Here is a 27,959-nt window from a genome sequence, read left to right as displayed (position 1 = left end):
GTGGGAGCGGCAGGAAGGGTTAACTCGGCTGGGATCGGCACAAGGCGCTCGCAGAAAGCCCAGTCCAGATTACCCAGTTGAAGACGTCACTTTCCATTATGGGAAAGGCTCCCCGGTAGCAGCACGGCTCTTGGCGCTGGGGATTAACCACCCGGCACAGCCGGCAAAGGGCAGGGCTCCGACACCTGGAGCGATGCACGGTGCCGGGGGCTGCTCCCAGGGGCACGGCTGAGCGGGACCATGTGGGATCGCATCCGGAAAGCTCTGCTGGCCTCTCTTTCCGTGAGCTCCATGCGCCTCTGGAAGGGGGTGCGGACTTTCTGGAGCAAAAACGGCCTCCTCACCCTGTCGATGCTGTCGGTCGCCACCGGCTGCCTCCTGGGCTTCCTGCTGCGGGCGCTGGAGCTGACGGAGCTGGTAAGGTGCCGGGGACGGGACGAGAGCGAGGGAGTGGGACTGGCAGTCAGGGCAGCCACAGAGGGGCATGGCCACAAAAGCAAAGGCTTCAGCCCAAGAAAGGACCTTCTGGATGGTTTCTGTCTGTGGCTTGCCTTTTATTTATTTATTTATATTTTGCCCAAAAGCTGCAGGACAAATCTTGTCACCCTCTGCTGGGAGTGGGGGCTCTGGGCCAGACCCTGTCAGGCTGCAGGAGCCTGCAGGAGGGATGGGGATGGGAAGGGGGGGGCTCCTGCCCCACTGCCCCCAGGGGTTGGGAACAGCCTAAAACACAAAGCAGCAGTGCTGGCATCCCGGGGCCGAGCTTCTGCTGCCTCTCCCTGCAGATGCTCAAAGCAAAGCCCAGGTCCACGCTCTGGAGAAGATCCAGCAAAAAACACTCAGGGGTTGCTGAGAGCCTGGGGGCTTCCAGCAATTGCCATCACCCAGCGCTTTCCAGGAGCGCTGCCCTGTTAAATGTCACCGCAGTGAAATCCCAGTGGCTTTAATGGCATCGAGCGTCTCAGCCGTAGCTCAGCCCGATGTGGGGCCGGGCTGGCTGAGCCACGGGAGGCAGGATGCTCAGCAGGATCCCGGCTTCAGTGAGCTCGGCTGATGCTGGAACATCCCCGCGTAACCTACAAGGATTTAGCAGGGGCTTGTCACTTCAATTACGGACTGCAGCATCACTGCCCCGAGCGAGGATGATCTCCTTACTTAATGGCAGTGGGGTGTAATCCCGCTGCGTCCCAGTGCACATGGCCACAAGCACCCCACGGCCTCCCACGGGGCCAGCACCCACCCGGGGTCCTGCCCCTTGTCCTGCCCCAGCCCCGTTGCTGCTGCCCAGTTCTCCCCGTTAGGGACTTTTGGCCCAGCCTCCATGCCGCACATGAAGCAACCATTCCCTGCTTCCTTCCCCAAAAGGGGAAGTGTCACAGGGCTGGAAAATCCAGTGAAAAGAGGACGCTCCTCGGTTCTGGGGCTCCTTCCTGCACCCTTCTGTCCCCACGCTACATGGAGCTCAGCCAAGGTTGGGCCACGCAGGGATGGCAGGACGGGGCTCCTGGGTCCACAGTTTGCCTTGGCATCCCCCAAAGCCCGGTGGTGCTCAGGCCTTTGGAGCAGTGGTAGCACACATTTGGCTTCGGCCACCTCAGACCTTTCCCTGACGTCTCCAGGGCGGTGCAGTGAAAAGCTGGGGGCCGGGGGGGAAGGTTGGGTGGAGGATGGACGGTGGTGGATGGGCTGATGGAGGAGGGAGGGAGGCATGGAAGGAACTTGCTGAGTGTCCAGGAGGGTGGTGGGTGGAGGGATGGTGGATGGACAGACAGCTGGAGGGACAGACAGATCGTGGAGGGACGGTTGGCTGGCAGATGGATGGAAGGAGGTAGGGAGGGTGGGCACCAGGTTGCACCTGGAGGCTTTGGGTCACTGCTGAGTCTCTGCTGCCCAACAAGGAGCAGCACCGGGCACAAGCCAGCAGCAGGGCCATGGAGGCCATTCCCTAGAGGGTGGTGGGTCCAAAGATGCTTTAGGGAAGGGAGCAGCCGCACACACCCAGCTCCAGCTCACAGCCAGGTTTCCCACTTGTAGCTTGGCCCCAGCCCAGCTCTGGTAAGGGTCAGCCAAGGAAGCTGTGTCTCAGCAACCACAGGTTGGGAGCCAAGCTCAAAGCTGTGTCCCATTAGGAAAAAAAAAAAAAATAAAAATGTCAGGTTTGAGCCCTTAACCTGAGGTCAGCATCCACTTCTCAGCTCCCAGCTGACACACCAGCTCTGCTCTCTGTGCAGGAGAAGCAGTACTTTTCCTTTCCTGGAGAGCTCCTCATGAGGATGTTGAAGATGCTGATCCTACCCTTGATCACCTCCAGGTAAGACATCATCTTCTGCTTCTGAAGTGCCATCTCTGTGTCCCATTGAGGAGAACGCACCATGAGACAGGGCTCAAAACTGCCCAGGGTGAGAATAACCCCACACCAAACAGCCAGCACCCAGGCAGCATCCCTAGCTTGGTGTCCATCGAACCCCATAATCTCCTAGTGATGGACTAGGACAGGCCCTGAGCTGAGGGGAGGAGGTTTTGATTTTTTTTGTTGTTTTGTTTTGGTTTTTTGCCTTTACTTTGCTTTCCTTACAGCCATCATCCTGAGTGCAGGGGTTACTTCCCTGCCAGGGTGAGCCCCAGGTACTCCAGCAATGACATTGTCACCAGAAAAAAATGCTGAAAAGTTGGTTTGAATATGTTCCAGCAGAAAAACCTAAATCCTGTAAACTTTTCTGAAGTGTAATGATCCAAATCAGAGAGGGGGGTAATGGTTTTGTCCAGCTTTGTGAGCGGCTGTGTGAAATGGAGGGGTTGTTATTTCTGCACTTGTGCCTGGGCTGCCTTTGATTAGAGATGCTCATTAGAGAGAGCTGGAAAACACTACTGGGGGGTGGGGTGGGGTAATTTCCTTTGCTTTTCATGCAGAAAACCACCAGCAAAGCACACAGCAGAATGAAGATCAAAATATCCAGTCCAGGCTTCAGGGTCAAAGACACTAGGAAGTGGCTGGAGAAGGCTTTAAGGAGTCCTGAGGTGCTGCTCTCATGGACTTCTCAGTGGCTAGGACTGAGAGCACACGGTGAGGCTGTCTGTGTGTCAGGCAGGCTGCAGGCACTGAATTTGCTGGAGGAATGAGGTGCATTGGCCCTGACCTGGATTTAGTACATACTGCACTGGTCTGAGGTTTTGCTTCCTTTTTGTGCCCATCCAGCTGGCAGTGTGGGACCAGCCACAGGCTGCTGCTGCTGGGCAGAGGTTTAAACTGAAAGCAGATTTCCTTGTTTAGAGGATTTTGAGACAGTTCAGTTAAGAACCAGAAGCGTCACTCACTGTTGCATGTCATGTTTGCAAATCCCACTTTCATCAGCCCATCCGAATCGAGAAATAAGCAACAGAGCCACATTTAACCCTAAGCGAGCCCTTAAAAAGCTGAGGTAGAGTCACATATTTTAAATGATCACCGGCACATGGTCACCAGAAATACCCAATTCACTTTCATCCCCTTGCTGATGTCTCACTGCTCTGTTGTTTTTCAGTTCGCTTGCTGCCTGGTTTGCCTCTGGTTTATTTTTGGGAGCAGCGTGATCACCTTCCTTGCCAAGCTCGGTGTTTTTGCCATCAGCCCCCATAGGGCTGCTTTCTGTTTCGCCCCAGCATCCACCCCCTTCCCAACACACTGCCAGGGTCTCTTGGGGTGCTCCCAGTGCTCCCTGGAGCCGAATGCTGTTGGGGCCCAGGGCCTGTCCCAAAAACAGCCATGCTGCCCATGGGGGTCTGGGCATCTGCAAAACACCTGCAGCACATTTCCTGCAAGCTGAACCCAACCAGGATTTCTCTTATTTAATTACTGCGTGATGGTGAAGTGGCTGCACCCCTCCGTGCACCATCCCACAGGGACCAGGCTTGTGCTGGGGACGGATTTGCCCGGCTTGGCACTCAGATTTGGAGCTCCTCACGTCAGAAAGCTTCACCCGCCTCCGCCTCACCTTTGTGGCCTCTCCTCAGCTTCCCAGAGCCTCTCTCCTCCCAGGCACGAGGCTGCAGGGGGGGATCTGTGCTCCCTCAATCACCTGTCCCTGCCGTGTCCCCGAGGGCAGCACTGACCCTGCCGCCCCCATCCCTGCCCCGCATCTCGTGGGGCTCTGCAGTGTCCCAGGAGAGATGGAGCAAGGAAAACCAGAGGTCAGGAGCTCTGCATGTCTGGGGTGGTGACACACTGCAGCCCCCACATGCTCCCATCTGATGTCCCCACCAACAGCCTGCTGGCACAGCCCGTAATACCCTCTCTATTTTTAGTCCAGTTTTGTTCAAAAGTAGCTTACTGGCTAGCTCTTAGGAAAGCTTACATGTACGTGAGGTCTGAACCTGTGGTTCTTTGCCTGGGGGAGTGGGCTCCAACCCCACCTTGTTTTACACCTTTCTTCGCAGCTGACATTGACACCCCATAACATGGTGTCAAGCTGAGGCAGGGGAGGTTTAGGCTGGACTGCAGGAAGAGGTTCTTCACCGAGAGGGTGGTCGCACACTGGAACAGGCTCCCTGTGGAAGCAGTCACTGCACCGAGCCTGTGGAGTTTAAGAAGCGATTGGACTGTGCACTTAGTCATGTGGTCTAAAATTTTGGGTAGACCTGTGTGGTGCCAGGGGTTGGACTCGATGATCCTTATGGGTCCCTTCCAACTTGGGATATTCTATGCTTCTATGATTCTATGATTCTGTGATAGCAGCACCGTGTGCCAGAGGTTTTAGAGAACAGTATCACACTAACCAGAGCAGTGTTAGTTATTCACCATCAGAACATAAGGATATGTACTTGCTATCCCTTGGTGAAGACAGAAGGCATGGCCAGACCTTGAGAAGGGACCTGTAGCTCTGTCCTGCCCTTCGCAGCACCCCCCAGGCTGCCACAAGCTTGCCCTGGGAGCAAGATCCCCTGGGGAGCCACCATGCAGGCACCTGAACATGCAGGAGCCCTGTGATGCCCCTGAGCATCCATTAAAAAAAAAAATAAAATCAGTGGAAACTTCTCACAGGTTGGAGACTTTTCCCACTGGGTGCATCTCGTGCAGCTTTGGGGGCAGATGCTGACCACGATTTTTTCTGGTGCAGCCTCATGTCTGGGCTGGCCACCATGGACTCGAGGGCCTGCGGGAAGATGGGGGTGATCACCATCACCTACTACCTTTGGACGACCTTCATGGCGGTGACCACCGGGATCATCCTCGTGGTCAGCATCCACCCTGGCGCAGCTGCCCAGAAGGAGGACTATTCCGTGGGGAAAGTGGTGCTCAGCTCCGCCGACGCGTTGCTGGATCTGATCAGGTACCTGGTGGGATTTCAGGGGGAGCCTGGGGCTTAGCACCTTGGATGGTGCTCCACAAACAAGATCTGCCCCCAGGGCTGCGAGTTCCCAGGGGATACTGAGATCTGAGGGGAAATGGGAGAGCTGCTGCCGTGCTGACCGCGCAGAGCAGGCTCCCTGCTCCCAAGGGTGCCTCCTCCCCATGGGTGCATCCTGCACACACCCAGGGGCTTGCTTATGCCCACAGCTACTCCAGCAGCCCCACTGCTTGCCTCGGGGCTGGCACAGCTCCTCCCAACGCTGCTCCGGCCTCCCAGAGATGTTGGCAAGGAGGGCTCCGAGCATCCTGCTCCCACTTGGTCTTGGTCTGAGCAGGGGGCTGGAGATGGCCGGGGTCCTTCGCAACTTCTGGCTTTTGATGAGTCCAGTTTGTGTGGCTCAGTCCTGCTCTTCATTCACCTTCCAGCCCCAATTCCCCCCCAGTTTGCAGGAGGACACCCAGAGGGTGGGGGCCGTAGCAATCCTCCTGCTTGCCTCTCACCCACCAGGGGGGCTGCCTGGGCTCCCTCCAGCTCACCGCACACTTTAACCCCTGCACAATTGCTCTCTTACAGAAACATGTTTCCTTCCAACCTGATCGAAGCTTCGTTCCAGCAGGTGAGCCCACCCGGCCCCAGCTCAAGCTCTGGAGATGTTGGGATGGTGCTGGGTTTGGCGGGGCTGCTCTCCCCCAGCCACAGCCTGGACACGAGCCCCTTCCCCTCCCTCCATCCCTTCTCTCCCTCCCTGCTCCCTGGCCACTTTCTGCTCACCCCAGGGTGCACACGGAGAAGAGGGGACTGGTGGGGGACACAGGCACAGGGACACCCTGTGCTGAAGGGCTCCTCCACAAAAGCAATATGATGCTTGGACCCCAGGGACCTCAGGGACCCCAGCATTGTGCAGCAGCTCCCCAGTGCCAGCTCCAGGATCAGGGAGCAGTGCAGAGGGCCTGGCACACAGTGGGACAGAAAGCTGGGTGGAAAGGTTGGGGTGGCTGAAGGAGACGACAGGGGAGGGGATGGGCACGGCGCAGGGTAGGACAGCACACTCATGATGTTGGGAAAGTGTCTTTGGGGCTCCCAGGAGGGGCACAGGGCCAAAGGGACCCCTTTATGGGCATTACAGTGCTTCCTTATCCAGTCCTGCACCGGGATCCTGCAGGGACAAGACTCAAATGCCATGCGTGTGCCCAAGGAAGTGCAGTCCTGGAGGATGGCTGTGCTCAGTTTCCCTTGCCTGTTTCTTGCTTCTCTTCTTCTCATCAATTTACTGCCCGAAAACCAAACCTTGAGCCTACAGCACCACTTGGCCCAGTGGTGGCTTTGACTCTGTGTTCAGAGCAATGTGGAGTTTGCTGCCAATGGGACATTAACCTCTCTGCTTTGCTTTTGTTGCAGTATCGAACTGTCCTTGTCCCAGTGGTGAAGTCCCCAGGATTTCCAAAGATCCCAGGGAAATCCCTCAGTTTTATTTACTTTGCACCTGATGATGAAAACCCTGAAATTCATCACCCTGTGTTTCTCGAGCTGACGCCGTCTCCTGAGATGACCTACAGGACCCTGCCCGGGACCAGCAATGAAATGAACGTCCTGGGGATCGTTATCTTCTCAGCAACCATAGGTACCTGCTAAACAGAGAACTGGGCTTTGTGTTGCTCCCTGGCCACGCTCACCAGGCTACTCAATGGTGGCTGCAACCCAGAGCAGCAACTGCTGCAGCCCCCGTGCTGTAAATCAAGGCAGGGATGCTCAGAGGCACAGGACCAGTCGTTTTAGCTCCAGCTGCTCAGGTCCTTGGGAAACTGGGCATGGCAGGCAGTTTGTAACACCATCTCCCACCAGTAATGTCAGCAACGGAGCTTGCAAAAGGTGTTACAACTGCTCGTTATGTGCAGATCAGCCTGGAGGATCAGGAGGACCCCAGAATTTCCCTAGGAGCCCTCAGAGCCTGAGGTTTCTGAATCATAACGTGAGCTGCAGGAGCCTTCTTATGAAGTCTGCTAAAGTGAGCGGTAACTTCTGCAGACCCTATGTGGGAAACAGTGTAGTAGTGAAGGTCCAAACCCCCTGTGCTGGCAGCGCTCAAACTCCCTGAGCAGGCAGGAGTCAAACCTGGTGCCTGCCACAGACGTGTGGAAATTTCTACGAGCACTTTGTGAAGAGGGTGAGAAAGCTCCCTGCGCTGAGCAGCTTGCAATGCAGCATGGACAAGGCGTTTGGTAACGAATTAAGGAAAGAAGAAGAGGTTGGATGGGGGGGAACATGTGAAAGGGATGGGGAGGAAGAAGGCTTAAAGGGGAGAAAGTCACAGGGGGAGGAACCTGGAGCTGACTCAGAGCATGAGGTGGGTGCAAAGCTGAGTGAGAAAGGAGGAAAGGAGGAACCAGAAGGGAAAGGAGTAGGAGGCAAGGAGATCAGCGTGGGGGCAGGATTACACCTAGATTAAGAGGTGAGGGCGAGGAGCCTGAACTTAGTGTGTGTAAGTATCCAAAAAGCCACTTAGAGGATTTGGGGTGTGGAGGCAGCGCAGGAGAGCGGTGCTGGAGCCCCTCAAACTGCCTCAGGGCAGAGGCCGGGCAGTTTGCAAGGCTGCAACATGCTGGGTGCCTGCAGGAGGTGGCCAAAGGGAGGCTGGGCAGAGACAAACCCGCCGGGAGCGCCTCCATCCCAAGAGATCCCTCCTGCCCCAGAGACCAGCGCCATCGGCAGAGCTCTGCCTTCACGCCGGTGCTTGGGGAATGTGTCTTGGGACACATGTCCTCCTCAGGCCCAGCGGGTGACCAGAAGCTGCTTTTTCTGCCCCCAGGATTACCGCCTGCCACCCAGCCAGTGTGGGTAAGGATCAGCATTGCGTTGGGGCTCGGAGATCACCTGGGCTGGCCCCGGCCACCCAACTGCACCCATCCGGATCTGGCCTGGGAGGGATTAAAGCTCCACAGAGCCCAGCACCTGCAGCGGGGCCTGGTGGGAAGTGCCCATGAGGGGCCGCACGAGTAGGGTTTGTCCAGCAGAAAGCAGAGCAGGCAGGGAGGGCCTGGCCATGGCCCTGTGATGTTGGAGCCCCTTTGGAAGGAAACAAAGCTCTGCTCCTCCTCACAACAGTGGGGAGAAGGCCAGGTGAGATCTCAGCAAATGCCATTTGTGTCCATCTCAAAATCAGGCATTTCATGAGACTGTGGCTGCTGGCCATCAGGAGCAGCCATGCGCACAAACTGCAGCACAGAGGCGAAGCACAGCACGCCAGGGGCACCAGAGCAAGGTGCGGGACCCTAAGATGTGCTCTCATCACTTCTTCTGGTGCCCTTGAGGCCTGCTGCTTTGGCCCACTGCCCTGTGGTGCCACGAGGAACCCCACGCAGGCAGCGTAGCTCCAGTGGCTTCCTCAGAAGCATCCTCAGAGTCCACTCTGGTGCCTCTGAAATCAAGGAAAGGGCAGAGATTTAAAGTTACTTGAAATAAATGGGTTATGTGCTGGGGTGATCTTCTTCATGGCAGCCCTCTGCAGGACACAGAGAAACTGACTTCTTTTAAGGCAGCTGCTATGACCACCAAACACTGGGCGAGTAGCCAAGGAGCCAAGAATGACACGTACAGCCTCATCTCATTTCTCAAGGCTGGGCAAAGATGACCCTTTCTCATTTGTTTTCGGAGCAAGACGTTAGCTGGCCAGAGTTCCAACTAAATGCACCAGGTCTCTGGGAGTCCTCAGCCCTGAAGACTGGAGAAGGATGAGAGGGACAGGACAAGATGCTGACTATACTCTTCTTTTCCAAGTTGAAGCAGACACTTCTACAGTGCTGCGGAAGAAATTTCAGCTCATACACCGAGTGTATGCACCAGGCTCGAATCCAGATGGGCAAATACTCAGGCTCGGTTTTGTTTTCCTGAAACCTCCTCAGCAGTGAAAACAATGGGATTGAGCACAGGCTAATTTGGTGCTGGCAGACCAGAAAGCCATGCCAGAACCCATCTAACCATTAAGTATTTATGCTCCAGTATTCCTACAACTGAAAATTAGACTGGGAATTGTGTTAAGGCAACATCAAAAGAAGCAGCAGAATTAAGGCAGATGGCTTAATTCCCGTATCCAAGCATGGCTGGATACTTCCTTACCTAACACTAATGCAGGCACTGTCACCATTGCAGTACAACCTGTGGGCAGGTGGCAAAGCCGTCTGTGGGCATTGGGCAAATCCAAGCACTTCTGTTTGTTTCAGGAACTAGATCATCCTAGTATTACCAAAGAGCAGCCAAAAGACAGCTCGTCCCCCTCTAGAAGTGACTCTTCCAGTGACTACCCTCAAGAAACTCGGTGCATTGCACGCTGCTCCTTTGGTACTGCTCAGTAATACAAATCACTGTGTTTGGTTGCAGGACTCCTCTTGGGGAAAATGGGTGAGCGAGGAGCCCCGCTAGTTAACGTGTGCCAGTGTCTGAATGAAGCAGTTATGAAAATTGTCTCGATGGCAGTCTGGTAAATCTGTTTTTGATCAATTCAGTTCTTTTCTTACCTGCTAGTTAATGATGGTGCCAGCCATACATATGTCTACAAATATCTACTGCAAGCACTGTACTTATTTTTAGTGTGACTGCATCATAGAGTACCAAATAATGTAATGACCGTGGTGTAGTGCTTCAATAATTGCTTGATCCCCATAAATAAGTACTCATGCTTATTCTTTGCAGGTACTTCCCCTTTGGCATTGTATTTCTCATTGCTGGAAAGATCCTGGAGATGGAAGATCCCTCAGTTATAGGACAGAAGCTGGGACTATATGCCATTACAGTAGTGTCAGGGCTGGTCATCCATGGACTTTTTCTCTTACCTCTGCTTTTTATGCTCATCACCAAGAAAAACCCCTTTGCTTTCATCAAGGGAATACTGCAAGCCTTGCTGATTGCCTTAGCTACATCCTCCAGGTAAGAAAGCATGGCCAAAATTTGCCGGTACAGCTGGGAAGGGCTCTGGCTTAGCTGTGGGAGACCCGGCTGCGCGTACGGCTGGCCACACTGCAGAATAGATGCAATTAACACATAAAAGAGAAATCATGCTCCAGCACTATTCGAAAACACAGAACAGGGCTTCTGTAGGTGCTTTATAAAGCAGTGCATAGTTATGAGTTTGGATTTTAATTGAAAACATCAAAAACACTTCTGGATACTTTACTGAAAACCTCAGTCAACTCCTGTGTATACCACGCTCCTCCAAAGGAAAGTTTTGTCTATTTTGATAAGGTTTTATAATTGTAAATAATTTTTATATCTTTAATTTTTATTGCAAAACATTCTTTGAAACAATGAAGAAAATGTACATCAGAAACTACCATCCTTTCTGAAAGACACACAAACCAGAATATTTTCTCAGAAAGCATTAGGCCAAGTGAAGTTTTCCTGCCCTCCCTGGCATCAGTGCTGTACATGAGCTCAGTAAAACCATAGAGGACCGTCCCTCCCTGCTCTTTCCCCTGTCTCTGCACACTGGTGTAGACAACCCTCTCTCGTCCTGCATGGGGGACCCCATCCCTGTTTCCATCGGCTCTTGCTGCTGTTTCCCTCGGAAGCATCTCCTGTAGCCACCATCGTCCTGCCAGGCACAGGGTCCTGGCAAAACCCCGAGGTCGACATGGGATTCCTGCAGCACCAGCACCATGCTGGGACCTTTCCCTGCAGAGATGGGCTGCCACGAGCAGCTGCTGCTCTCCAGCCAGCGTGCAAGCTGAGGGGCTGTTGTGTAGGGGCTGGTGGGAGAGCTTTGTCCTCGTCCTGCCGTCCGCTCTAGGGATCGTGGGCATCTGTGATACACCCTGCACACATTGGAAAAGCAGCGCCTGCCTTGAAGAGTTGATCGCAGTCCCATCGGCTTCTTTTCCACGTTCATTTTCCATCTTTCATTCTGTCCTCTTCCTCCCCATCCTTATCCTGATTCCCACCATACAGCTCACATCTGTGTGCCTGACAGAAACGAGCACGAGTTCAGTGGGGTGGTACTGGGCAGCACTGGGCAGCACTGGGTGACACTGGTACAGATGCTCCCCACTGCACACTGGGGCTGAACCAGGGCTGAAGGAGCCCCGTGGGGGCTGGGGTGGGTACTTCTGCTTCGTACAAATGTCCAGGTGTTGTGGGATAAATGTGGGGAGCGGGGATTACAACAAACAGACGGAACCCATGCACAAAGCTCTCCGTAGTGTGATGCCTTCAGACACCAAAATGATTTTTTGAGTTTATTCCGTTGGTGCTGCGGGCTTATGACAGACAGTGTCTGACTCCATGGCTAATTGTGTATTCCCCAGGCAGATGAAGAAATGCATAGCAATTCGTGTAACAGTGCTGCTGCACTACCCCAGGAGGACTTATGTTTGTATACTGTTAGGCTGCAGACAGCAGAGTGCTCAACATGGAAAACAATTACTTATCGTTTCTTCTCCCGCAGCTCAGCAACCTTGCCCATCACCCTCAAGTGTCTTCTGGAAAACAACGGGATAGACAGGCGTGTGGCACGCTTCGTCCTGCCGGTCGGGGCCACCATCAACATGGACGGCACGGCGCTGTACGAAGCAGTCGCTGCTATCTTTATCGCTCAGGTCAACGAGTATGACTTGGACTTGGGACAAATCATAACAATAAGGTAAATGTTTATTTGCAGCAGTCAAATTAGTTCTCCGTTCTTATAGATATTAGACCAGTATCTCACCCCTTATCCATTTATTTGGCTGAGACCACCCCAGCTGCTGCAGCATCAGCCCCTGCCAGTGGGTGACAGCGGGGCTGCCAGCTGGGTAGCACGCCTGGGCAGTGTGACGCCATCGAGGAGCTGTACCAGCACAGGGGTGCACTGGTGCAATATATTCTCCTTCAGGAATACCCTCATTTAACGAGCAAGGGAAAAAAAAAACATCTAGCTAAAAATAAGTACAATTTCAAATATGAAGCCATTCCAGGGAGGGGCTGCCTACGCTGGAAGGCAGAGGGCTGCTTTCAGCACAAGGTGCATGCCCACAGCCAGGGCCCTGGACAGTAGCAGGGTAGGAGGCGAAGCATTGCAGCTGCAACCCCCCAGGATGGGGCTGCCCCCAGGAACCAAGTGGCCCCCATGCTGGAGCCTGTCCTCACCTTTCAGAGCTCACCCTGGTCCATTCCAGCACAGAGCTAGAAGGAAGCACTGGCACAGGGGATCAGGACGGGCAAGCAAATTGTACAAGTGTGCAGGTGACTGCAATGGGAGCCTGAGAAGCAGAATTCCTTACAGTGAGATTTCAGAATAACTGGAAGTGATCTTTCTTGGCCAACAAAGTGTTTCAGGTCCTGTCACTATATCATAAAGAATGATATAATGAGGACGTGATTACTTTTATTATTAACATATATAACTTATGCAACACCTCATTCCTTCGAAGAAAAAAAAAAAAGGCAGCTTTCTTGGTGGCACTAATTCTGCAGCCTTCCTCTCTCTGCAGCATAACAGCGACAGCAGCGAGCATAGGAGCGGCTGGGATCCCCCAGTCGGGGCTCGTCACGATGGTCATCGTGCTGACGTCTGTGGGGCTGCCGACCGCCGACATCACGCTCATCGTGGCCGTGGACTGGGCGCTGTAAGTCTCCCAGAGGTGATGCTGTGGGCTGGTGCTAGCGGCAGCTGATAGTGGGGACGTGTTTGGGTTTCCTGGAGCAGCTCTAGCAGAGGTAACAGAGGTTATGGGATCACACACAAGGTCAGGAGCCAAGTGTAAGATTCCTCGTTTTCCCATTATTTTCCTGAAACAGCCTATGATAATGACAGGTAAAAGTCTCTTAAATGATTGTTTGAGCTAAGGTGTTTCTGTTCTGAGGTGCCCGCTGCAGTCTGTTGCCTCCTTAGGGACTGCACTCAGAAGCAGTGATGAAATTACCCCATGCAAGATACAAACTTGCGCCTTTTTTTTTTTTTTTTAATCTAAATCCTTATCAGATTGTACCCCAAATTTTTGCTAGGTCTCAAGTGAAAAACAAACAAAACCCCCCTCTGAAATATTGAAATATCTAGGTATGCATGTATACTTTCAAGAGATGGAAAGGATTCCACTTTCCTCCATAACAAGAGGTAGAAAAGGAGGGAAGCAGACACATATTGTTGTCTTCATAAACGTTACCGTGTAAGGCTGCTAGTTGATGTATTCCCTAGAAATACCTCAAGTCCCAGTCTCCTCCAAGCTGTCCATTCTGTGAGCAAAGGAGGATGGACAGCACGAGACTGAAAGCGGTTTGTCGGACAGGTAAGTGTGGAAAGGTACAGTGGTCACTGCTTTGGTGGAACATCTCCCTGCGAGATGAACGAGGCTGCAGAAAGGTCTCTGGCTTCATACGAGGAGAAATGAAAACCAGCCAGAAGGGTGCTAACAACAATAGAGACAGAAGGGGTGGAAGCATAAAATTGTTTAGGACAAAAGCATGATCTTTAGGATAAAATTAACTGATACAAACCATAAACCACTTGGAAATATTTGCAGCGTATGTGCTCATCCAGGTTTCCATTTTTATTCCTAAGACATGGGATTTTTCATAATTAGGAGAGGACAGAAAGATAGACTAGGGATAGATAAGAGGGTTGGGATAGATGTTTAAAAGGCAAAAAGGAAAAAAAAATGATCTGAGATGCTTACTGATTGTCAGAACAGAACAGTAAAAAGGTAAAGTATGAGCTGGTTGTGACACTAAATCATAAAAGAAAATTATGGGCCCCTTCATGAATAGATATAATAGTGGGGAAAAAAAAAAATAAGTTGCATTCAATAGGCAACTTACATCTTACAAGCCATCTGTCACCAGAACTAAAACATCACTGGAGTTTCTAAAAGTAAGGATGACATTTTCAAAAGACTGCATCCAACGCCAAGGTCTGTCTTCCAGGGAGGTAGTCCTCGCCTTGGTGGATGAAGACCAGATTGATGTTGAGACAAAATACGATGCCTGATAACACTTATCATAACATATGCATTCATGAAATGTAGCATTTAAAAGTAGTATGGAAAAAATGAAGCAAGTTAGGTAGGTGACAAAAACATAGAGTGTAGTTACTGACTTTTAAGGAACTGATGCATGGGTTGCTGGTTTGGTCTTCACAGCCATCCTGTAGAGAGGGAACAGCACAAGTATCACGGCTGCTTTTCTCATTCTTACACTCACAGGAAGTTTAACTTTTCAGGTGGAAGTTGTTTCATCAGAACAAAATGTCAGCTGCATCTTTGAGCATCACAGGGCACCAGTAGTATCACCTACAGTAACACTGCCGGCACTTCCTACTGACATGACAAGAACTCGCCTTAGGGCTGGACAAACACAATTTCATCCCCAAGTGTCACCTTAAATAGTTTTGTGGTTCAGGGGGCTCACACAGATTTTGAAGGAAAATGCACGATGCACCAGTTTCGGTAGGAGGGCAGCCACCCCTACACGCTACAGATGAGTGTGATGAGATGCTAGTACCAATTTCTTGCTGTATTTGCACAGGGCCAAGGGCAATACCCCATTTGTCTTAGCTAGTTCTTATCAAGAATAACGGTAGAGGTGTCAGGGATGGGGGTTCACCTTCCAAAGCCATAAAAGACCACGGCCACTCTGGCCGTGGCCACCAACTGCAGCCTCACAGCTTTTTCTCTTCTAGGGACCGATTCCGAACTATGACCAACGTCCTCGGAGATGCTCTGGCTGCTGGCATCATACAACACATCTGCGAGAAAGACTTCGCCCCAAAGCCCCCTAAGGTAGGTACAGCTTGTCTGGGAGAGCAGGCGAACACAGGACACATCAGGGCTAGAGACAGACACAAGGGAAGTACTCAATTAGGAAAATAAAACAGCATTTTGTTCCTTTTGCAGCAAGATCCAGTGAGCAACACAGAGAAGTTTCCTTCTGCAGAGACCTCACTTCTGCATCCCAAAGACAACGTGATTGAACTGATTGAAGAAAGTTTGTTTGATCAGACAGGAGTTCACTACAACATCTGTCAAGTGTAGATCACAGCATTCCCATGCCCAGGATGGGATCTCGGTGCTAAACTGATGCATATGGATGTTCTGCAAGACAAATGCCTTACATGGCACAAAAAGTAGAAACATCCTCTACCCTTTGAAGACTTTGGAACTCTCCAATGAGCAGAGCCCGCTGCTTGTACGGGAGGATATGGCTAGACTGGCTGTTCTGTCTAAAGCAGCTGGGATTTGAAGGTTTTATTCCACACATTTTCTCAAGCCCAGTTCTCTTCCAAAGTTAGGGAGGAGAGCACGTACTGGGAAGTGGAAACTAGACTGGATTAGAAAGTAACAGAGATGAGAAAACAATCGGACACCTTACATCGGCAGCCTTTATCTGCTGTCCAGGCTGCATGCTGTAAGGCTTTATTTTCTTTAATATATTTTTTAAAATCTTTTTTACTAATATATATACACTAAACATATTACATATTACTATACTATATAAGGTTCTCATCTAAAAACCTATGTGTATTTTTTGTCCAGATCTCAAAATTAAAGCTGAACATAACGGGATTTTCCAGCCATTACACAAACAGAGAAGAGCTGGTTGGAGCATTTCACTTCCAGTGCCAGAGAGATTCATTTCAGCTGCCAGGACGGAAGGGCCAGCTGTACGTGTATTTTTACCGTCTGTCTTATTATAGTGAAACTAATTGACCAACCCAGTTGCAACTGTGTTGGTTTTCCCAGCTAAGGATCTGTTCCCAAGTTCAAATTTCCATTCCAATTACAGCCTTAAAGCACAGGCTTCCAAGGGCAGCCTTCTCCACAAAAGCCTTTTACACAACTGATTTATGTTGCTGAATTCATTCGCTTCTTGCAATGTCCCCTCATGCCTTTTCCCCCTGGGTTTGTCATTACTGCCACAGCACGAGGCTCATGGAAGCAGCCTAAATGCAGACTAACATCACTTACTTTCTCCAAAAGGCAACACCCTGGGCCCAACTCACAGGGAAATTGATGAGAATGCTCCTAAGGCTCAGATAAAGCCAGAGGAGACCCAGAGAGCAGCTAACAGGGCCCTGGGGCATGCCCAGCACAGCCCCTTGCAGCACCTGCGAGCAACTTTGTGCAATCTCCAGGCAGAATCACTGACAATGAAGCTCAAGGTACTGCTGTCCACTTTGGCATTTCTTACCCTTCGCTCCTAGGTTAGTTTTGTACCCTCCTATACATTTAATGTCCAACTCCTCTTCAGTAGGGGCAGTCGTGGGGTCAGAAACTCACATCCCAAACCAAGGGAACCCTGCAGCTTCTCAGGTCACCCCTCCACAATCACAGTCGCATCATGCCCACCAACACTCAACACTGCTGTCTATTAGGGGCACTCTGCAAACTGTTCATCTGTCCCTGGAGCAGGTTGGGGCACAAAAAAATCAGTCAGAGGCACTGCAACACAAGGGAGGCTGTGGGCTGCAGGTGCCTGTGCCCTGATCAGTCCCACACAGAGCTGGGTGCCCCAAGCTACGCACAGAGGAACGGCTGCTTTGGAAGCACCCTGCCTCCATGCACTGCAGCCCTACCCCAAATGACACAAAGCAGGGCATCCTCATGCTCACCACAGCTGAAAGAACACATCATTACTGACAAAACTGAGTATTACATCTCGGTACATCTAGAACTGGCACAGTAAGCAGAAACCTGCATGGTTTGCCTCAGAAGCTGCAAGAATTGTGATTTGTTTCCATGCTCACTACTGGGTTCCCTCAAGGTTCCATTTTAGGGCCAGCCCTCTTCAATGTTTTTATAAATGATTTGGATGTAGGACTCAAAGGTGTTTTGAGCAAATTTGCTGATGACACCAAACTTGGAGGAGTTGTGGACTTGGCTGAGGGTGAAAGACCTTGCAGACAGATCTGGACAGATCAGAGCTGGGCGATCACCAACCACATGAAGTTTACCAAAAGCAAGTGCTGGGTCCTGCACCTGGGATGGGGCAACCCTGGCTATACATACAGACTGGGCGATGAGACGCTGGAGAGCAGCCCCGCAGATAGGGATCTGGGAGTTGTGGTTGACAGCAAGCTGAACATGAGCCAGCAGGGTGATCTGGCAGCCAGGAGGACCAACTGCACCCTGGGGTGCATCAAGCACGGCATCGCTAGTTGGTCGAGGGAGGTGATTGTCCTGCTCTGCTCTGCGCTGGTGCGGCCTCACCTTGAGCACTGTGTGCAGTTCTGGGCACCACAGTAGAAGAAAGACATTAAACTGTTGGAGTGTCCAGAGGAGGGCGACGAAGATGGTGAAGGGCCTAGAGGGGAAGACGTATGAGGGGCAGCTGAGGGCACTGGGCCTGTTCAGCCTGAAATCACCAGTGATAGGACTGGCAGGAATGGTGTCAAGCTGAGGCAGGGCAGTTTTAGGCTGGACATCAGGAAGAGGTTCTTCACTGAGAGGGTGGTTGCACACCAGAACAGGGTCCCCAGGGACATAGTCACTGCACCAAGCCTGTCTGAATTTAAAAAGCGATTGGACTGTGCACTTAGTCACATGGTCTAAAATTTTGGGTAGACCTGTGTGGTGCCAGGAGTTGGACTCGATGATCCTTATGGGTCCCTTCCAGCTTGGGAAATTCTATGACTATGATTTGTCAAACATCAATAACATCTCCCGCTATCTGGTGATAGCTGTTTTATTAGATAAGCTCCAGTTCTGAAATCAGCAGCAAGGACATTGTTTTACCAGTGTTAAAAAAAAAAAAAAAAAAAAGTGGATGTAGTCCGTGCCCCTCTAACAGGACGAAATAGGGAAAATAATTCAAATGTTTCCGGAAGTCTGATGGCCACCTGAAGCCATCAATACTGTTCTGGAAAAGCCACAGGCAGCAAAGGACAATGCATCCTCTTCAGCGCTGCAAAGAGGCACAACCAACTTAATACATTCCAACAGGAATAAACAGTGGATAAATTTAGGAAACAGTTACTAACTGCCTGAGTCGAGCTGCTAGCAAGGCACCCACTGCCTCTGGCGTCCTTGGGATGGTACCATCCCAATTCCACTGGTACTTTCAATAAACTGCTGCTGGGGGAACATTTATTCATTTCTAGCTGGTCAGTAGGGAACAACAGCCTTCATTTGCCAAAGCTGAATGCAGGCAGGCATCCATCGAACCCCAAAATGTCAGCAAGACTTTAGGCATACAGAGCAATGCCAGTACCTCCCAAAAATCCTGGCATAAAAGCCATCTATTTGGCTACACGAGCTTTGATGAGGGAATAAATTCCACCAGTGGGTTTGGGGAATTTGAGGATGTGACTCACAATAAACACTAAGCTTAGTCAAATGTTTCATCAGTCTGACCCTTCAGCTTGAGTGAAATCCTTACCCAAGAAAATTTCTTCCTACAGTCCATGATGGGGCTGCCTCGATCTTAACAACGGGCTGTCCTCCTGTTCTCACTATTAGCTGTTTTCTAGAGCAGGAATTATTTTTACATTTCTGAATTTATAAAATAGTCCTGAGTTTTGATCATGGAGCTTCATTTTATATCATTTTTACATTTTTTCAGGATTTAAGAGAAGTGACATAATAGTGGCATAGCAAATAACAATCGAGACAGCACACGGAGTCAGTAGAGAGCGCTGCCACCTGTTTTTTCCTTCTTCCAGATCAGAATGTACTTTGGTTTGCCTTTTACTGAAACTAACAAAATAACTCAACATTGTAGCACATGGCAAAATAAAGTTAAAATAAAAGATGTGAAAAGCAGACAAAAAATATTAAATAGTATCAGTTTCAAAATTACCCCATGGAAGTTTTCTAGGATGACCTTTTGAAAATTCCATTCCACCAGAAGTTTCAAAAGTCTTTACTTAAGTCTATTAAAACAACAGCTCTCTCTGTAAAAGATTTCCAAGCAGTTCTAAGTGACACATGTGGGTTAATTTAAACTATAAATTAGCAGCATGTAGCCTACCCAAACTACTCCTTTTAGGAGTAATTGTCTCCCTCATGAACGTGTGGTCAGACTTGTCTGTCTTTGCCTCTTGCTATGTCTTAAGAGACTTTTATCTGTCATTTGCCTCACACCTGTCACTGTAGGTACTTCTTTCCTCGTGGAATTTTTCATTTTGTCTCACGTGCTGACAGACTTTCTAGAAACTATGAATATGTCATTTTAGTCCCTACTGCCTATGGCAGAACATGGCCATACTCAATCATCTGCTCCTGAGCTGATGGAGCTCTAAAGTTGCGTCCCTTCTGTCCTTTTCTGCATACGAGATATTTAAGGAATTAACCATCTAAGAAAATCTTGTGATGGAAGTTTGTATAAACACGAACTTAGATGACTTTTTTTCCCTTTGTTCTTCGTTTTCCTCACCCTGATGCAATATACATTAAATACCTGTACAAGCCATGCATCCTCCAGCTCCCCTCGAACCATACAAGTATTCAAACTCTTCCCAGCAAGTGCCCAGGACCTTAGCCACAGCACGGGAAATTAATGAAGTGCCCCTGTCCTCAAAACCTCGTGCCCATGCAGCATGCAAACAGTGGGAGCTGTGCAAAGCACCATTCCCCGGCAGCAGCCTGTGAATGGCTTCTGCTCCTCGGGAAGGTCAGGGTGCACCTCCTGTGTCCTCACTCTCAAGCAACCTCCACCAGGGCGCTTAGGCAGCTGCTCCTCACCGCACAACTGTCAGCTACACCCCACCTCATTCAGCAGATCCTCCTGATGATGGAGTGGTATGAGAGAAAAAAAAAAGATGTGGCATGGAGGTGTCTGTGTTAACAATGACATCTGCAAATGGCTGGGGTTGCACAACAGAAGTTCAGGTACACTGTGAATTTGAACCCTTCATAAGGGATATAAATCTGCTAATTAGTTATGCTAAATCTGCTAATAAATTATGTTCAGACACATCACCATCCTAAAGGGCAAAGCAGCCACCCAGCAGAGTGCATCAGCCCCCAGCTAAGCACAGGCTTTGTGGCTGCTCATGTAGGCACAAGCCCCAGCATGCGGTGCAGAGATGCTTTATGGACTCAGCAGTCTGGGTCTCGACAACTTTGGGCAATTCTGCATCTTCTTCCATCTCACTGTGTTTGACATCCCCTGCTTCCCAACTCACCAGTCTTCAAAGTGGAGAGAAAGCAGCAACATCCCTGGACAAGAGGCTCCAAAATCCCTGTCGGGGAGCCAGCTCGTCTTGTCCCTGCACAAGCATCCTGGCACTCAGGCATGCAACCAACACTTACCTTCGGTCTCTAGTTACATGTGTCATTTAAACACACAAATGAAGTCCCCTGTAGCCAACAGTGGGAGACTGGCACTTTTATAAACTGTTACTCTCATTTTATGATCAGATTAATTGTCTTCTGATAGCCTTGGACTGGGTGCTGATTATTTTTAATTATTTGAATCAGTAGAATGAATCCCATTCTGCAGTACACATCTGAGCGGTGAGATTTATTTTTAGAATGCTGAGCCTTCAGACTCTCGTGTCCAAGAACAGATTTTGGTTTGGATTTTAAGAGACAGACTACCCAAACTGCATATCAGTGCAGACAGGAAAGAACAATAGGGTTGAACAGTACACCCAGCCCAAATTGCTGCCTTACTTACCTGGCCATCTCACCTCAAAAATCTTCTACCCACTGTCCTTCCTTGTGCAGAACCACAACAAAGTGGATATTTGGCCATTCTCCTCCTTGATTCCCTTTAAATATTCCTGAAATCTTCAGATTTCAGAACCTGCAGAGCATTACCTGAAACTGCGTTCTGGGGCTAAAATATTAAGAGCAACATCACGCTCCCCCATCCTCAGGAGGCTGTCCTGTCTTTAGATATCTTAACTCTATTTTGCTGCCTTTACGTCTGTCTCCCTAATGCCATGTCCTAATTACAGTTATTTGCTTTGACAGCCTGCAATCACTGGATACAGACAGAACAAATGCTTCTTGTGCTTGCATCCTGTTAAGACATCTGGTGCTGATTTCTCTGTTCTAGCCAGGCAAAATTCCTCTCGATTCTGCTCCCAAACAAAATGCCAATCCCGACCTTCAATTGTTAGTTTCTCCTGCCCGTATGTTGGTGATTCCTCCTCTTCTGAGATGATACGTGCATCCAGTCATCTATTATTCAGAGCTAAGAGTTGTTCTTCAAGAACACAGGCACCAATTTGTATTTCCTATACAAGGAGTAGTAAGTAGGAAATAAAACATTCATACATATGCTTTACGAGTAGCAATTATTCACTTCCCCATAACTAGTTACAAAAGCAGGACTCCATGCATTCACCCACACCTTTCCTTTCCAGCCAGATACAAAAAATACATACAGGGAACTTGTTAAGATTGTTTGTCCACCTACAGATCTGAGCCATCTCCCCTTTTCTGCAACCACATCTGCAGTATCTGCAATCAGAAAACCTCCCTCTTCCCTTTCACCTCATGATCTAGCAAAAGCAGCAGCTCGGTGAGCCATGCTGAGTTAATTCTCACAGCACTGACACGGCCAGGCACCAGCTGATAGCAGTAAGTGGCTGAGTCACACTGCTCGGGGTTGAGCAGCTCCTCGAGTAGCTGCACTCGGGCACTTCCAGCCTGCCACATCGTGCCTGGACAGGATGCTATGGAGAAAGGTCCAAGAAGCTCACAAACAGAAGATGCAAAGCAGCAAGGCCCCCTCCTCCTTTCCGCATCCCTTCCTCAAAGCAGGTTGCATCCAAACAGAGCTCCAGAGGTCCCACTGGAAGAGGCGCTCTCCAAGGACCTTCTCTTTGGTCTCTCCCAGCAGAAGCTCTGCACTGCTGCCTCTCAGCAGATCCCCACCTGGAATACCAAGTGAGAACAGAGCTGAGCTCTGTGCGCTGCTCTCCATCTCAAGAGACAGCTGGTGAAAATAACGAGCTGTTGCAGACACTGAAAATACATTTGCTTAAGGCACACCTAGGCTAAGGACTGGAGGCACACAGGCTAGGTTCTTGGGCAGCATGTGGAAGCTTAACAGACTGCTGATAACTTGGAACTCAAATAAGAAGTTCAAAGAAGAGACTATAACAAGCTGCACATCAACTCTAGAAGAGAGGAAAAATTAGACAACAATAACTCATGGGCAAGAAGTGAAAAATCTGAAGAGTCAAGTAACTTCTATACTGCATAGGGAGACCATGGTTGCAAGACTAAGGTGATGCAAGCCTAGGATCATTACTACTCAAACTCAGTGTAAAAAAAGCACTACTTTTCTGTACTCTAAAGGCCCTGAGGAAAAAAAAAAAAAAAAAAAAAAAGTACATGCTTTCATCAACACCTGGCATACAGCCCTTAGATGTCACCAAGACCTAAGCCTATAACCTCCTCACTAATGTTCCTTGAGAATGGAATTAAGGCAATGCAGTCGTTACAGAACAGCCTATGAATGCCAGTCTGTGAACACATCTAAGAAAGCCAACTGCACATCTTGGGCTGCATCAGAAGCGTGGCCAGCAGGGTGAGGGAGGAGATTGTCCCCTTCTGCTCTGTCCTTGTAGGACCCTACCTGGAGCCCTGTGTGCAGCTCTGGAGCCCCAGCACAAGGTCAGGGGCCTATTAGGGTGAGTCCAGAGGAGGCCACGGCGATGCTCAGGGGCTGGAGCAGCTCTGCTATGAGGACAGGCTGGGAGACCTGGGGGTGTTCAGCCTGGAGAAGAGAAGGCTTCAGGGAGAACTTAACAGGGGCCTGCCAGTACCTAAGGGGGCTGCAGGAAAGCTGGGGAGGGACTCTTGGCAGGAGGTGTAGTAACAGAACAAGGGGTAATGGACTTAAATTAAAGATGGTAGGTTCAGATGAGGTGTTAGGAAGAAATTCTTCCCTCTGAGGGTGGTGAGGCCCTGGCTGAGGCTGCCCCGAGGAGCTGTGGGTGCCCCATCCCTGGCAGTGCCCAAGGCCAGGCTGGATGGGGCTGGGGGCAGCCCGGGCTGGTGGGGTAATGCCCATGGCAGGGGTGGGACGGGGTGGGCTTCGAGATCCCTTCCAACCCAAACCACTCCATGGTTCTGTGATTCTATACAATGTGGAATTATTCAAAACGCACAGTGTAAGTGCTTGGCCGTTGAGTTTTACAACTAGCGAATTCTAACATTTCTTAAAATATGTGGAGTAGCTTCATAACTTTTGTATTTCTTAATTTGTGTGTATTCTTGTTTTAATAAAATAGCTGAAAATCCCAAAATCTTGTGCTCAACAATTCTGGCTTTCAAAACTACAGCATCAGCTTCTGGAAGCTGACCAAAGGCCTAATGAAAATGGAAGCAAAATATATGGAGGCAGTCTTACTTCACAAATACAGATATATGTGTGGCAAAGTCTTTAATAAACGCTGCAATCCAAAAAACAAGCCTTGGCTCTGTTTGAAGTTCTAGTTTTTCTGTAAGGTTCCATGCTCCTTTTCTAGTGCAACGAGCAGCTCAATGCAGAATTTCAATGGCACGGCACTTACACTTCTGTAGAAAACATTTTTATTTAACGTGGAGCACACATACTGGACCTGACAGCTGCATTTACAACTACACTCACCATCCTTCTACAAAGAGATTAAGTGATAACCACCAGCAGCAAGTCTGCAAGAGGAGCAGCCTCCTGCAAACACATCAGGTGTGCACACTGCTGCATTCACAAATGGCCACGCAATTCCAGCTGCTCCGCACTGGGTTGGAGCAGGAATAAGAGATGCCAGCACTCTGCTGCCCAAAGAAAATGGTCTCACAGGAAGAGTTGCTTGAACCCAGTATTACCAAGATTATTCCAAAAAGCAGCTGAATTCAGTGATGGGCATCACAGCTCCTAGCTTTGGACAGGAGGCAACCATGCCTGTTATTACTGCAACGGGATCACCTAACTTCACCTGGCAGATGTCTGAGCCTGGACCTTTCTGTAAAACATCTGTGTGTGTGCATGACTCATTCACGTCACTACATCCTCAGCCTCACCATGCCCTCACTTCCACTTCTGTTCCTTCTCCAGCTACAAAAGGAACCAAATTACACAACTGGTTCACTCTCAGAATGACACCGACAGTGGAAATCAAGAGCACGGTGCTTTCCATACAGTCCCTCTTGAGGGAGAAGCACAGCTCCATGGCACCGTCACAGACTTCACTTGGGAACAGGACATCCAAAGTGCTTCTCTGCAAGTGCTCACTCCAGCCTGTTAGGAAGACAGAAATCACTGAGCGACCCTTCTTGCTGCCTGTGCAACAAAGCCCTCAGGATGAAATCACTCAGATCCATCTAGATTTCCAAGTTCCTATCAACAGCCTTCCCCTACATTCTCATAAAGGGACATGAGACAAGGCAGGATGCAGATTGCTAGATCACATCCTTCATATAATTAAGTTCCTAGTTCCCAGCCTTACACATCTCCTGGCCAAGGGATTCAGACTGACAGCAGGTGTAGTTAAGTGTGAATGGACCCCTTCCTATTATCTTCTCAAAAGCTTCTGCCCACAAAGCTAAGAAAACTGTAACTGTAGTGTCCTCACAGTTGAGAATCTCCTGCTCAGCTTTCCCTGTTGCTCTCCTTCTTTAAAGTACGTTGTACCTTCAATTTCTTGTATTTATAAGAAATACCCAAGTTTATTAGTGTTATGCAACACCACATCAAATGCTTTAGAAAAGCCCAGGTGAATGGGAGTTATTGCCTTTCATGCATTCATATATTTTATTTATAAAGCATTTGTTCTTATCAAAGAAACCCACCAAATTGATGATACTACCCATGATAAACCCTGTGATAAATCTGTGACAATCTGTTATAAAATGTGTTTAAGCCATTTCTATTAACCTCCATATCGTTCGTTACATTTGCTATTCAACATCTGAAGAACAGTTCTTTCTGTTCTATGTCTCATGGGGGTCAATCAGAAAGCCCGTCACGGCTCTTCACACTGCCCATCCCCTTGGAAGATGCTGCCTCAGCCTTCTGCATGGGATCTGATGCTGCCTGAGGTCTCCCAACCTCAGCATTCTGCAGGGGTAAACGTCCTGCCTATCAAAACACCTTGTGTAGTGGAGATGAGATCTACAGGGTTAGAGTTGCACGTCTCACATTCCCCTAATACACATATGCCTATTACTGCTATTTTCCACTCATACTGATGAGTTAGGGTATTTCCTACCAGAACTCCAATTCTAATTATGCAGTTACACCAAAGAGCACGTTCGTCTTCTCTGCTTTGTACCTGCTACCGTGGTCACCTCCATGTAATTGCCCTTATTCTCATCACCCATATTTCTTTTTGCTGAACATGCCACGTTCTCCCAGTAGCTTAAAATTAAGTCTCTATTCCACCTCACAGCACCACAAACCCCCTTCCTTTCCTGATTTTTCATATGTATCTTTTGTGGCTCACCAGTCATCCCCCACCTCCAATTACATGCTAGCTTTCCACTTACTCTTATTCTCCTTTAATGTTTTGGTGTGACTTTTTTTTCCAGCGCATTATTTTGCTTTGCTTTTGCCAGGAATAGAGACTGATGACAGCGTTGGGAATTTCAAAGAAGAAGCAACTCCAACTGTCTTTCACATCTACAGTTCACCTTCTAGTCTTGGCGGTTTCTCTGAACAGTTTCTGTATAGCTGAATCAATCCACCCAGCTGACACTATGCACTTGAAGTATGTTTGAGTACCTTTTTTGATGCCAACGCCACCATAAGCAGCCCCAAGCTCAGCTGCTTGGTCCCACCCTTGAACTGCCCCTTCAGTAGCACGTGTATGTGCATCCCTGTGGGACAACACTGGAAACAGATCCAGCAACTGATTCAGGTTTAAAGTAACCCTAATAGCCGGGCTTATTTTTCATTTAAACAAGCCCTATCAACTTGTATCAGCACAAATAAGATGAGGGTGGAGGGCTGGTACACCAGGACCATACACAAAGCACACCCTTGGAGCCTTAGCTTCTAAAATTTCTACTTCTTAAAAAAAAAAAAAAAAAAAAAAAAAAAGGCAACATGACAACATGTCATTTTAATAAATTAATGCTTTCCCACAGCTATTAGTGCCAACAGTGGGTAACTGCAGCTGCTGCAGGGAACTTCTCATTCAGCTAGCTCCATAAGGAGCAGGTGAAGGACAGGCCTGGGCTGCCAGCTTGAGCTGCCACAGCAGCAGTGGCCAGCAGCAGGTGAGACGATCCTACTTCTATCACCTACACTGAAACATTTCTGAGCAAAAACATTTCATCCCTATTCACAGGACATCACCTGTGTCTTCCTCCTCTGGATCCTGTGAGATGCTCAGGATTAGGTAACACCTTCATCACCAAGCAAAGGGGCAATATGGATTATAGACCTCCCATTCAGCCAGCTTCCTACCCCACAGCTGCTAAGAGTGTTGCTGCCAGGGCTCCTTGGTAAAGACACCTTCCTTTTGCTGCACCCAACACCCAGCAGCTACAAGACTGTCACCCAATTATTCTTTGTAGAAGGCAAATTATGTCAGGCTGCCTTAATGTCACCAATTCAGCAAAGCCTGTCTCTTCCCCTTCTTATTCTTTCTTGGATGTGGTCTTAAAAAGAATCAGCTTGCATTATTCCTTCGCCCAAAACCAGGATGCATATTGACAGACTGGGAAATCAGATTCCATGCAGGAGATACTAGCTAAGGTCAGTATTCTGCTGCCAAGGTCAGTATTGGCAACGTGAATGTGGAGAGGCCAATTTCAGGCCAGACATTCTTTCCTCAAGGCCACCAGCAGTCCAACAGCATGCGAGGCTCTATCCTGCCCCACCGAGAGAGCTGCACTCCGAGGAAACGGGAAGGAAGGCACAGAGCTTCAAAGATTCAACCAAGCTATGGCATCACTTGTGCCGCCTTTGAGAATTACTGTTTTAATAATGTAAGATGCGAATCAGGACAGCCAGAACACTCCTTAGTAACTGTATGAGCACTGGAGACACCCCTGTCCAGGAGTAAAGGGACTGGTTCAAGTCCTTGTAAGCCCTCTGTGTGACAGGACAAAGCACAAAGACACCAGAGAACGTCATACCTCAACACCTGGCTACAAACCTTAACTTTGCCTTGTTCAGAAAAGAAGCACTTAAGACATGTGGGCAAGGCTCAGTATGCTTTATCTACGCTAGCACAAGAAGCCTGGATTTCTATCCTGGAATCCAGTGACAGGGGTGGGGGTAGTAGGGTCGGATGGTGCAATCGTGTTGTGTGACATGGCAAACGAGGTCATTCACTGCCATTTCAATAAATTCAGTCGTTCCTGAAGCTGAGTTGTCTTCCTTTCTCCATTCCTGCAGTAAGAAAGGATTAAAACATTAAGGCCCATGAAATATTGTACAAACAGAAGGGGAAAATAGAAAAGCTGGTCCAAAAAGAAATGAGAATAATTTCCTCAATAAGTCACTCAAAGATGTGACAACATTTTGATCCCATGGAGAAGTGAATGGGAGGTGCTCCCTGAAAAGGGGTGATAAAGGGGTCCATTACAGGACCACTGCAGAAAAATACTAGGACACAATACATAGATGCAACTATTTCCTAAAGTTATTTCAAGAGAAGTTTTAGAGAAATTTGGATGTTAAATTCTTATCCAACTGGAGATGAATTTTCTTAAACCCCGTTACCTCGCTCATCCCATTACTGTACTATTGTTAAAATAAACCTTAAGTTTATAAAGTTTTTTATAA

The 27,959-nt window shown here is 49.2% G+C and overlaps 1 protein-coding gene across 1 annotated transcript; it reads left to right on the top strand.

Annotated features, from left to right (window-relative positions):
- Window positions 1-240: 240 nt before the first annotated feature.
- Window positions 241-15,319, top strand: LOC311219599 (excitatory amino acid transporter 5-like; the record flags this gene model as incomplete). The annotated part of the gene is made up of 11 exons (XM_084302799.1): window positions 241-417; window positions 2,232-2,311; window positions 5,094-5,306; window positions 5,901-5,943; window positions 6,726-6,948; window positions 9,702-9,801; window positions 10,014-10,247; window positions 11,761-11,955; window positions 12,785-12,919; window positions 14,968-15,067; window positions 15,182-15,319. 11 exons carry the CDS (start codon window positions 241-243, stop codon window positions 15,317-15,319), a joined length of 1,638 nt encoding a protein of 545 aa, XP_084158925.1.
- Window positions 15,320-27,959: the final 12,640 nt, after the last annotated feature.

Source organism: Netta rufina, assembly GCF_964035555.1.
Source record: "Netta rufina genome assembly, chromosome: 28".
NCBI classification, from domain to species: Eukaryota; Metazoa; Chordata; class Aves; order Anseriformes; family Anatidae; genus Netta; species Netta rufina.
The sequence above is the reverse complement of the archived record's forward strand: the minus strand, read 5'-3'. Positions and strand labels throughout refer to the sequence as shown.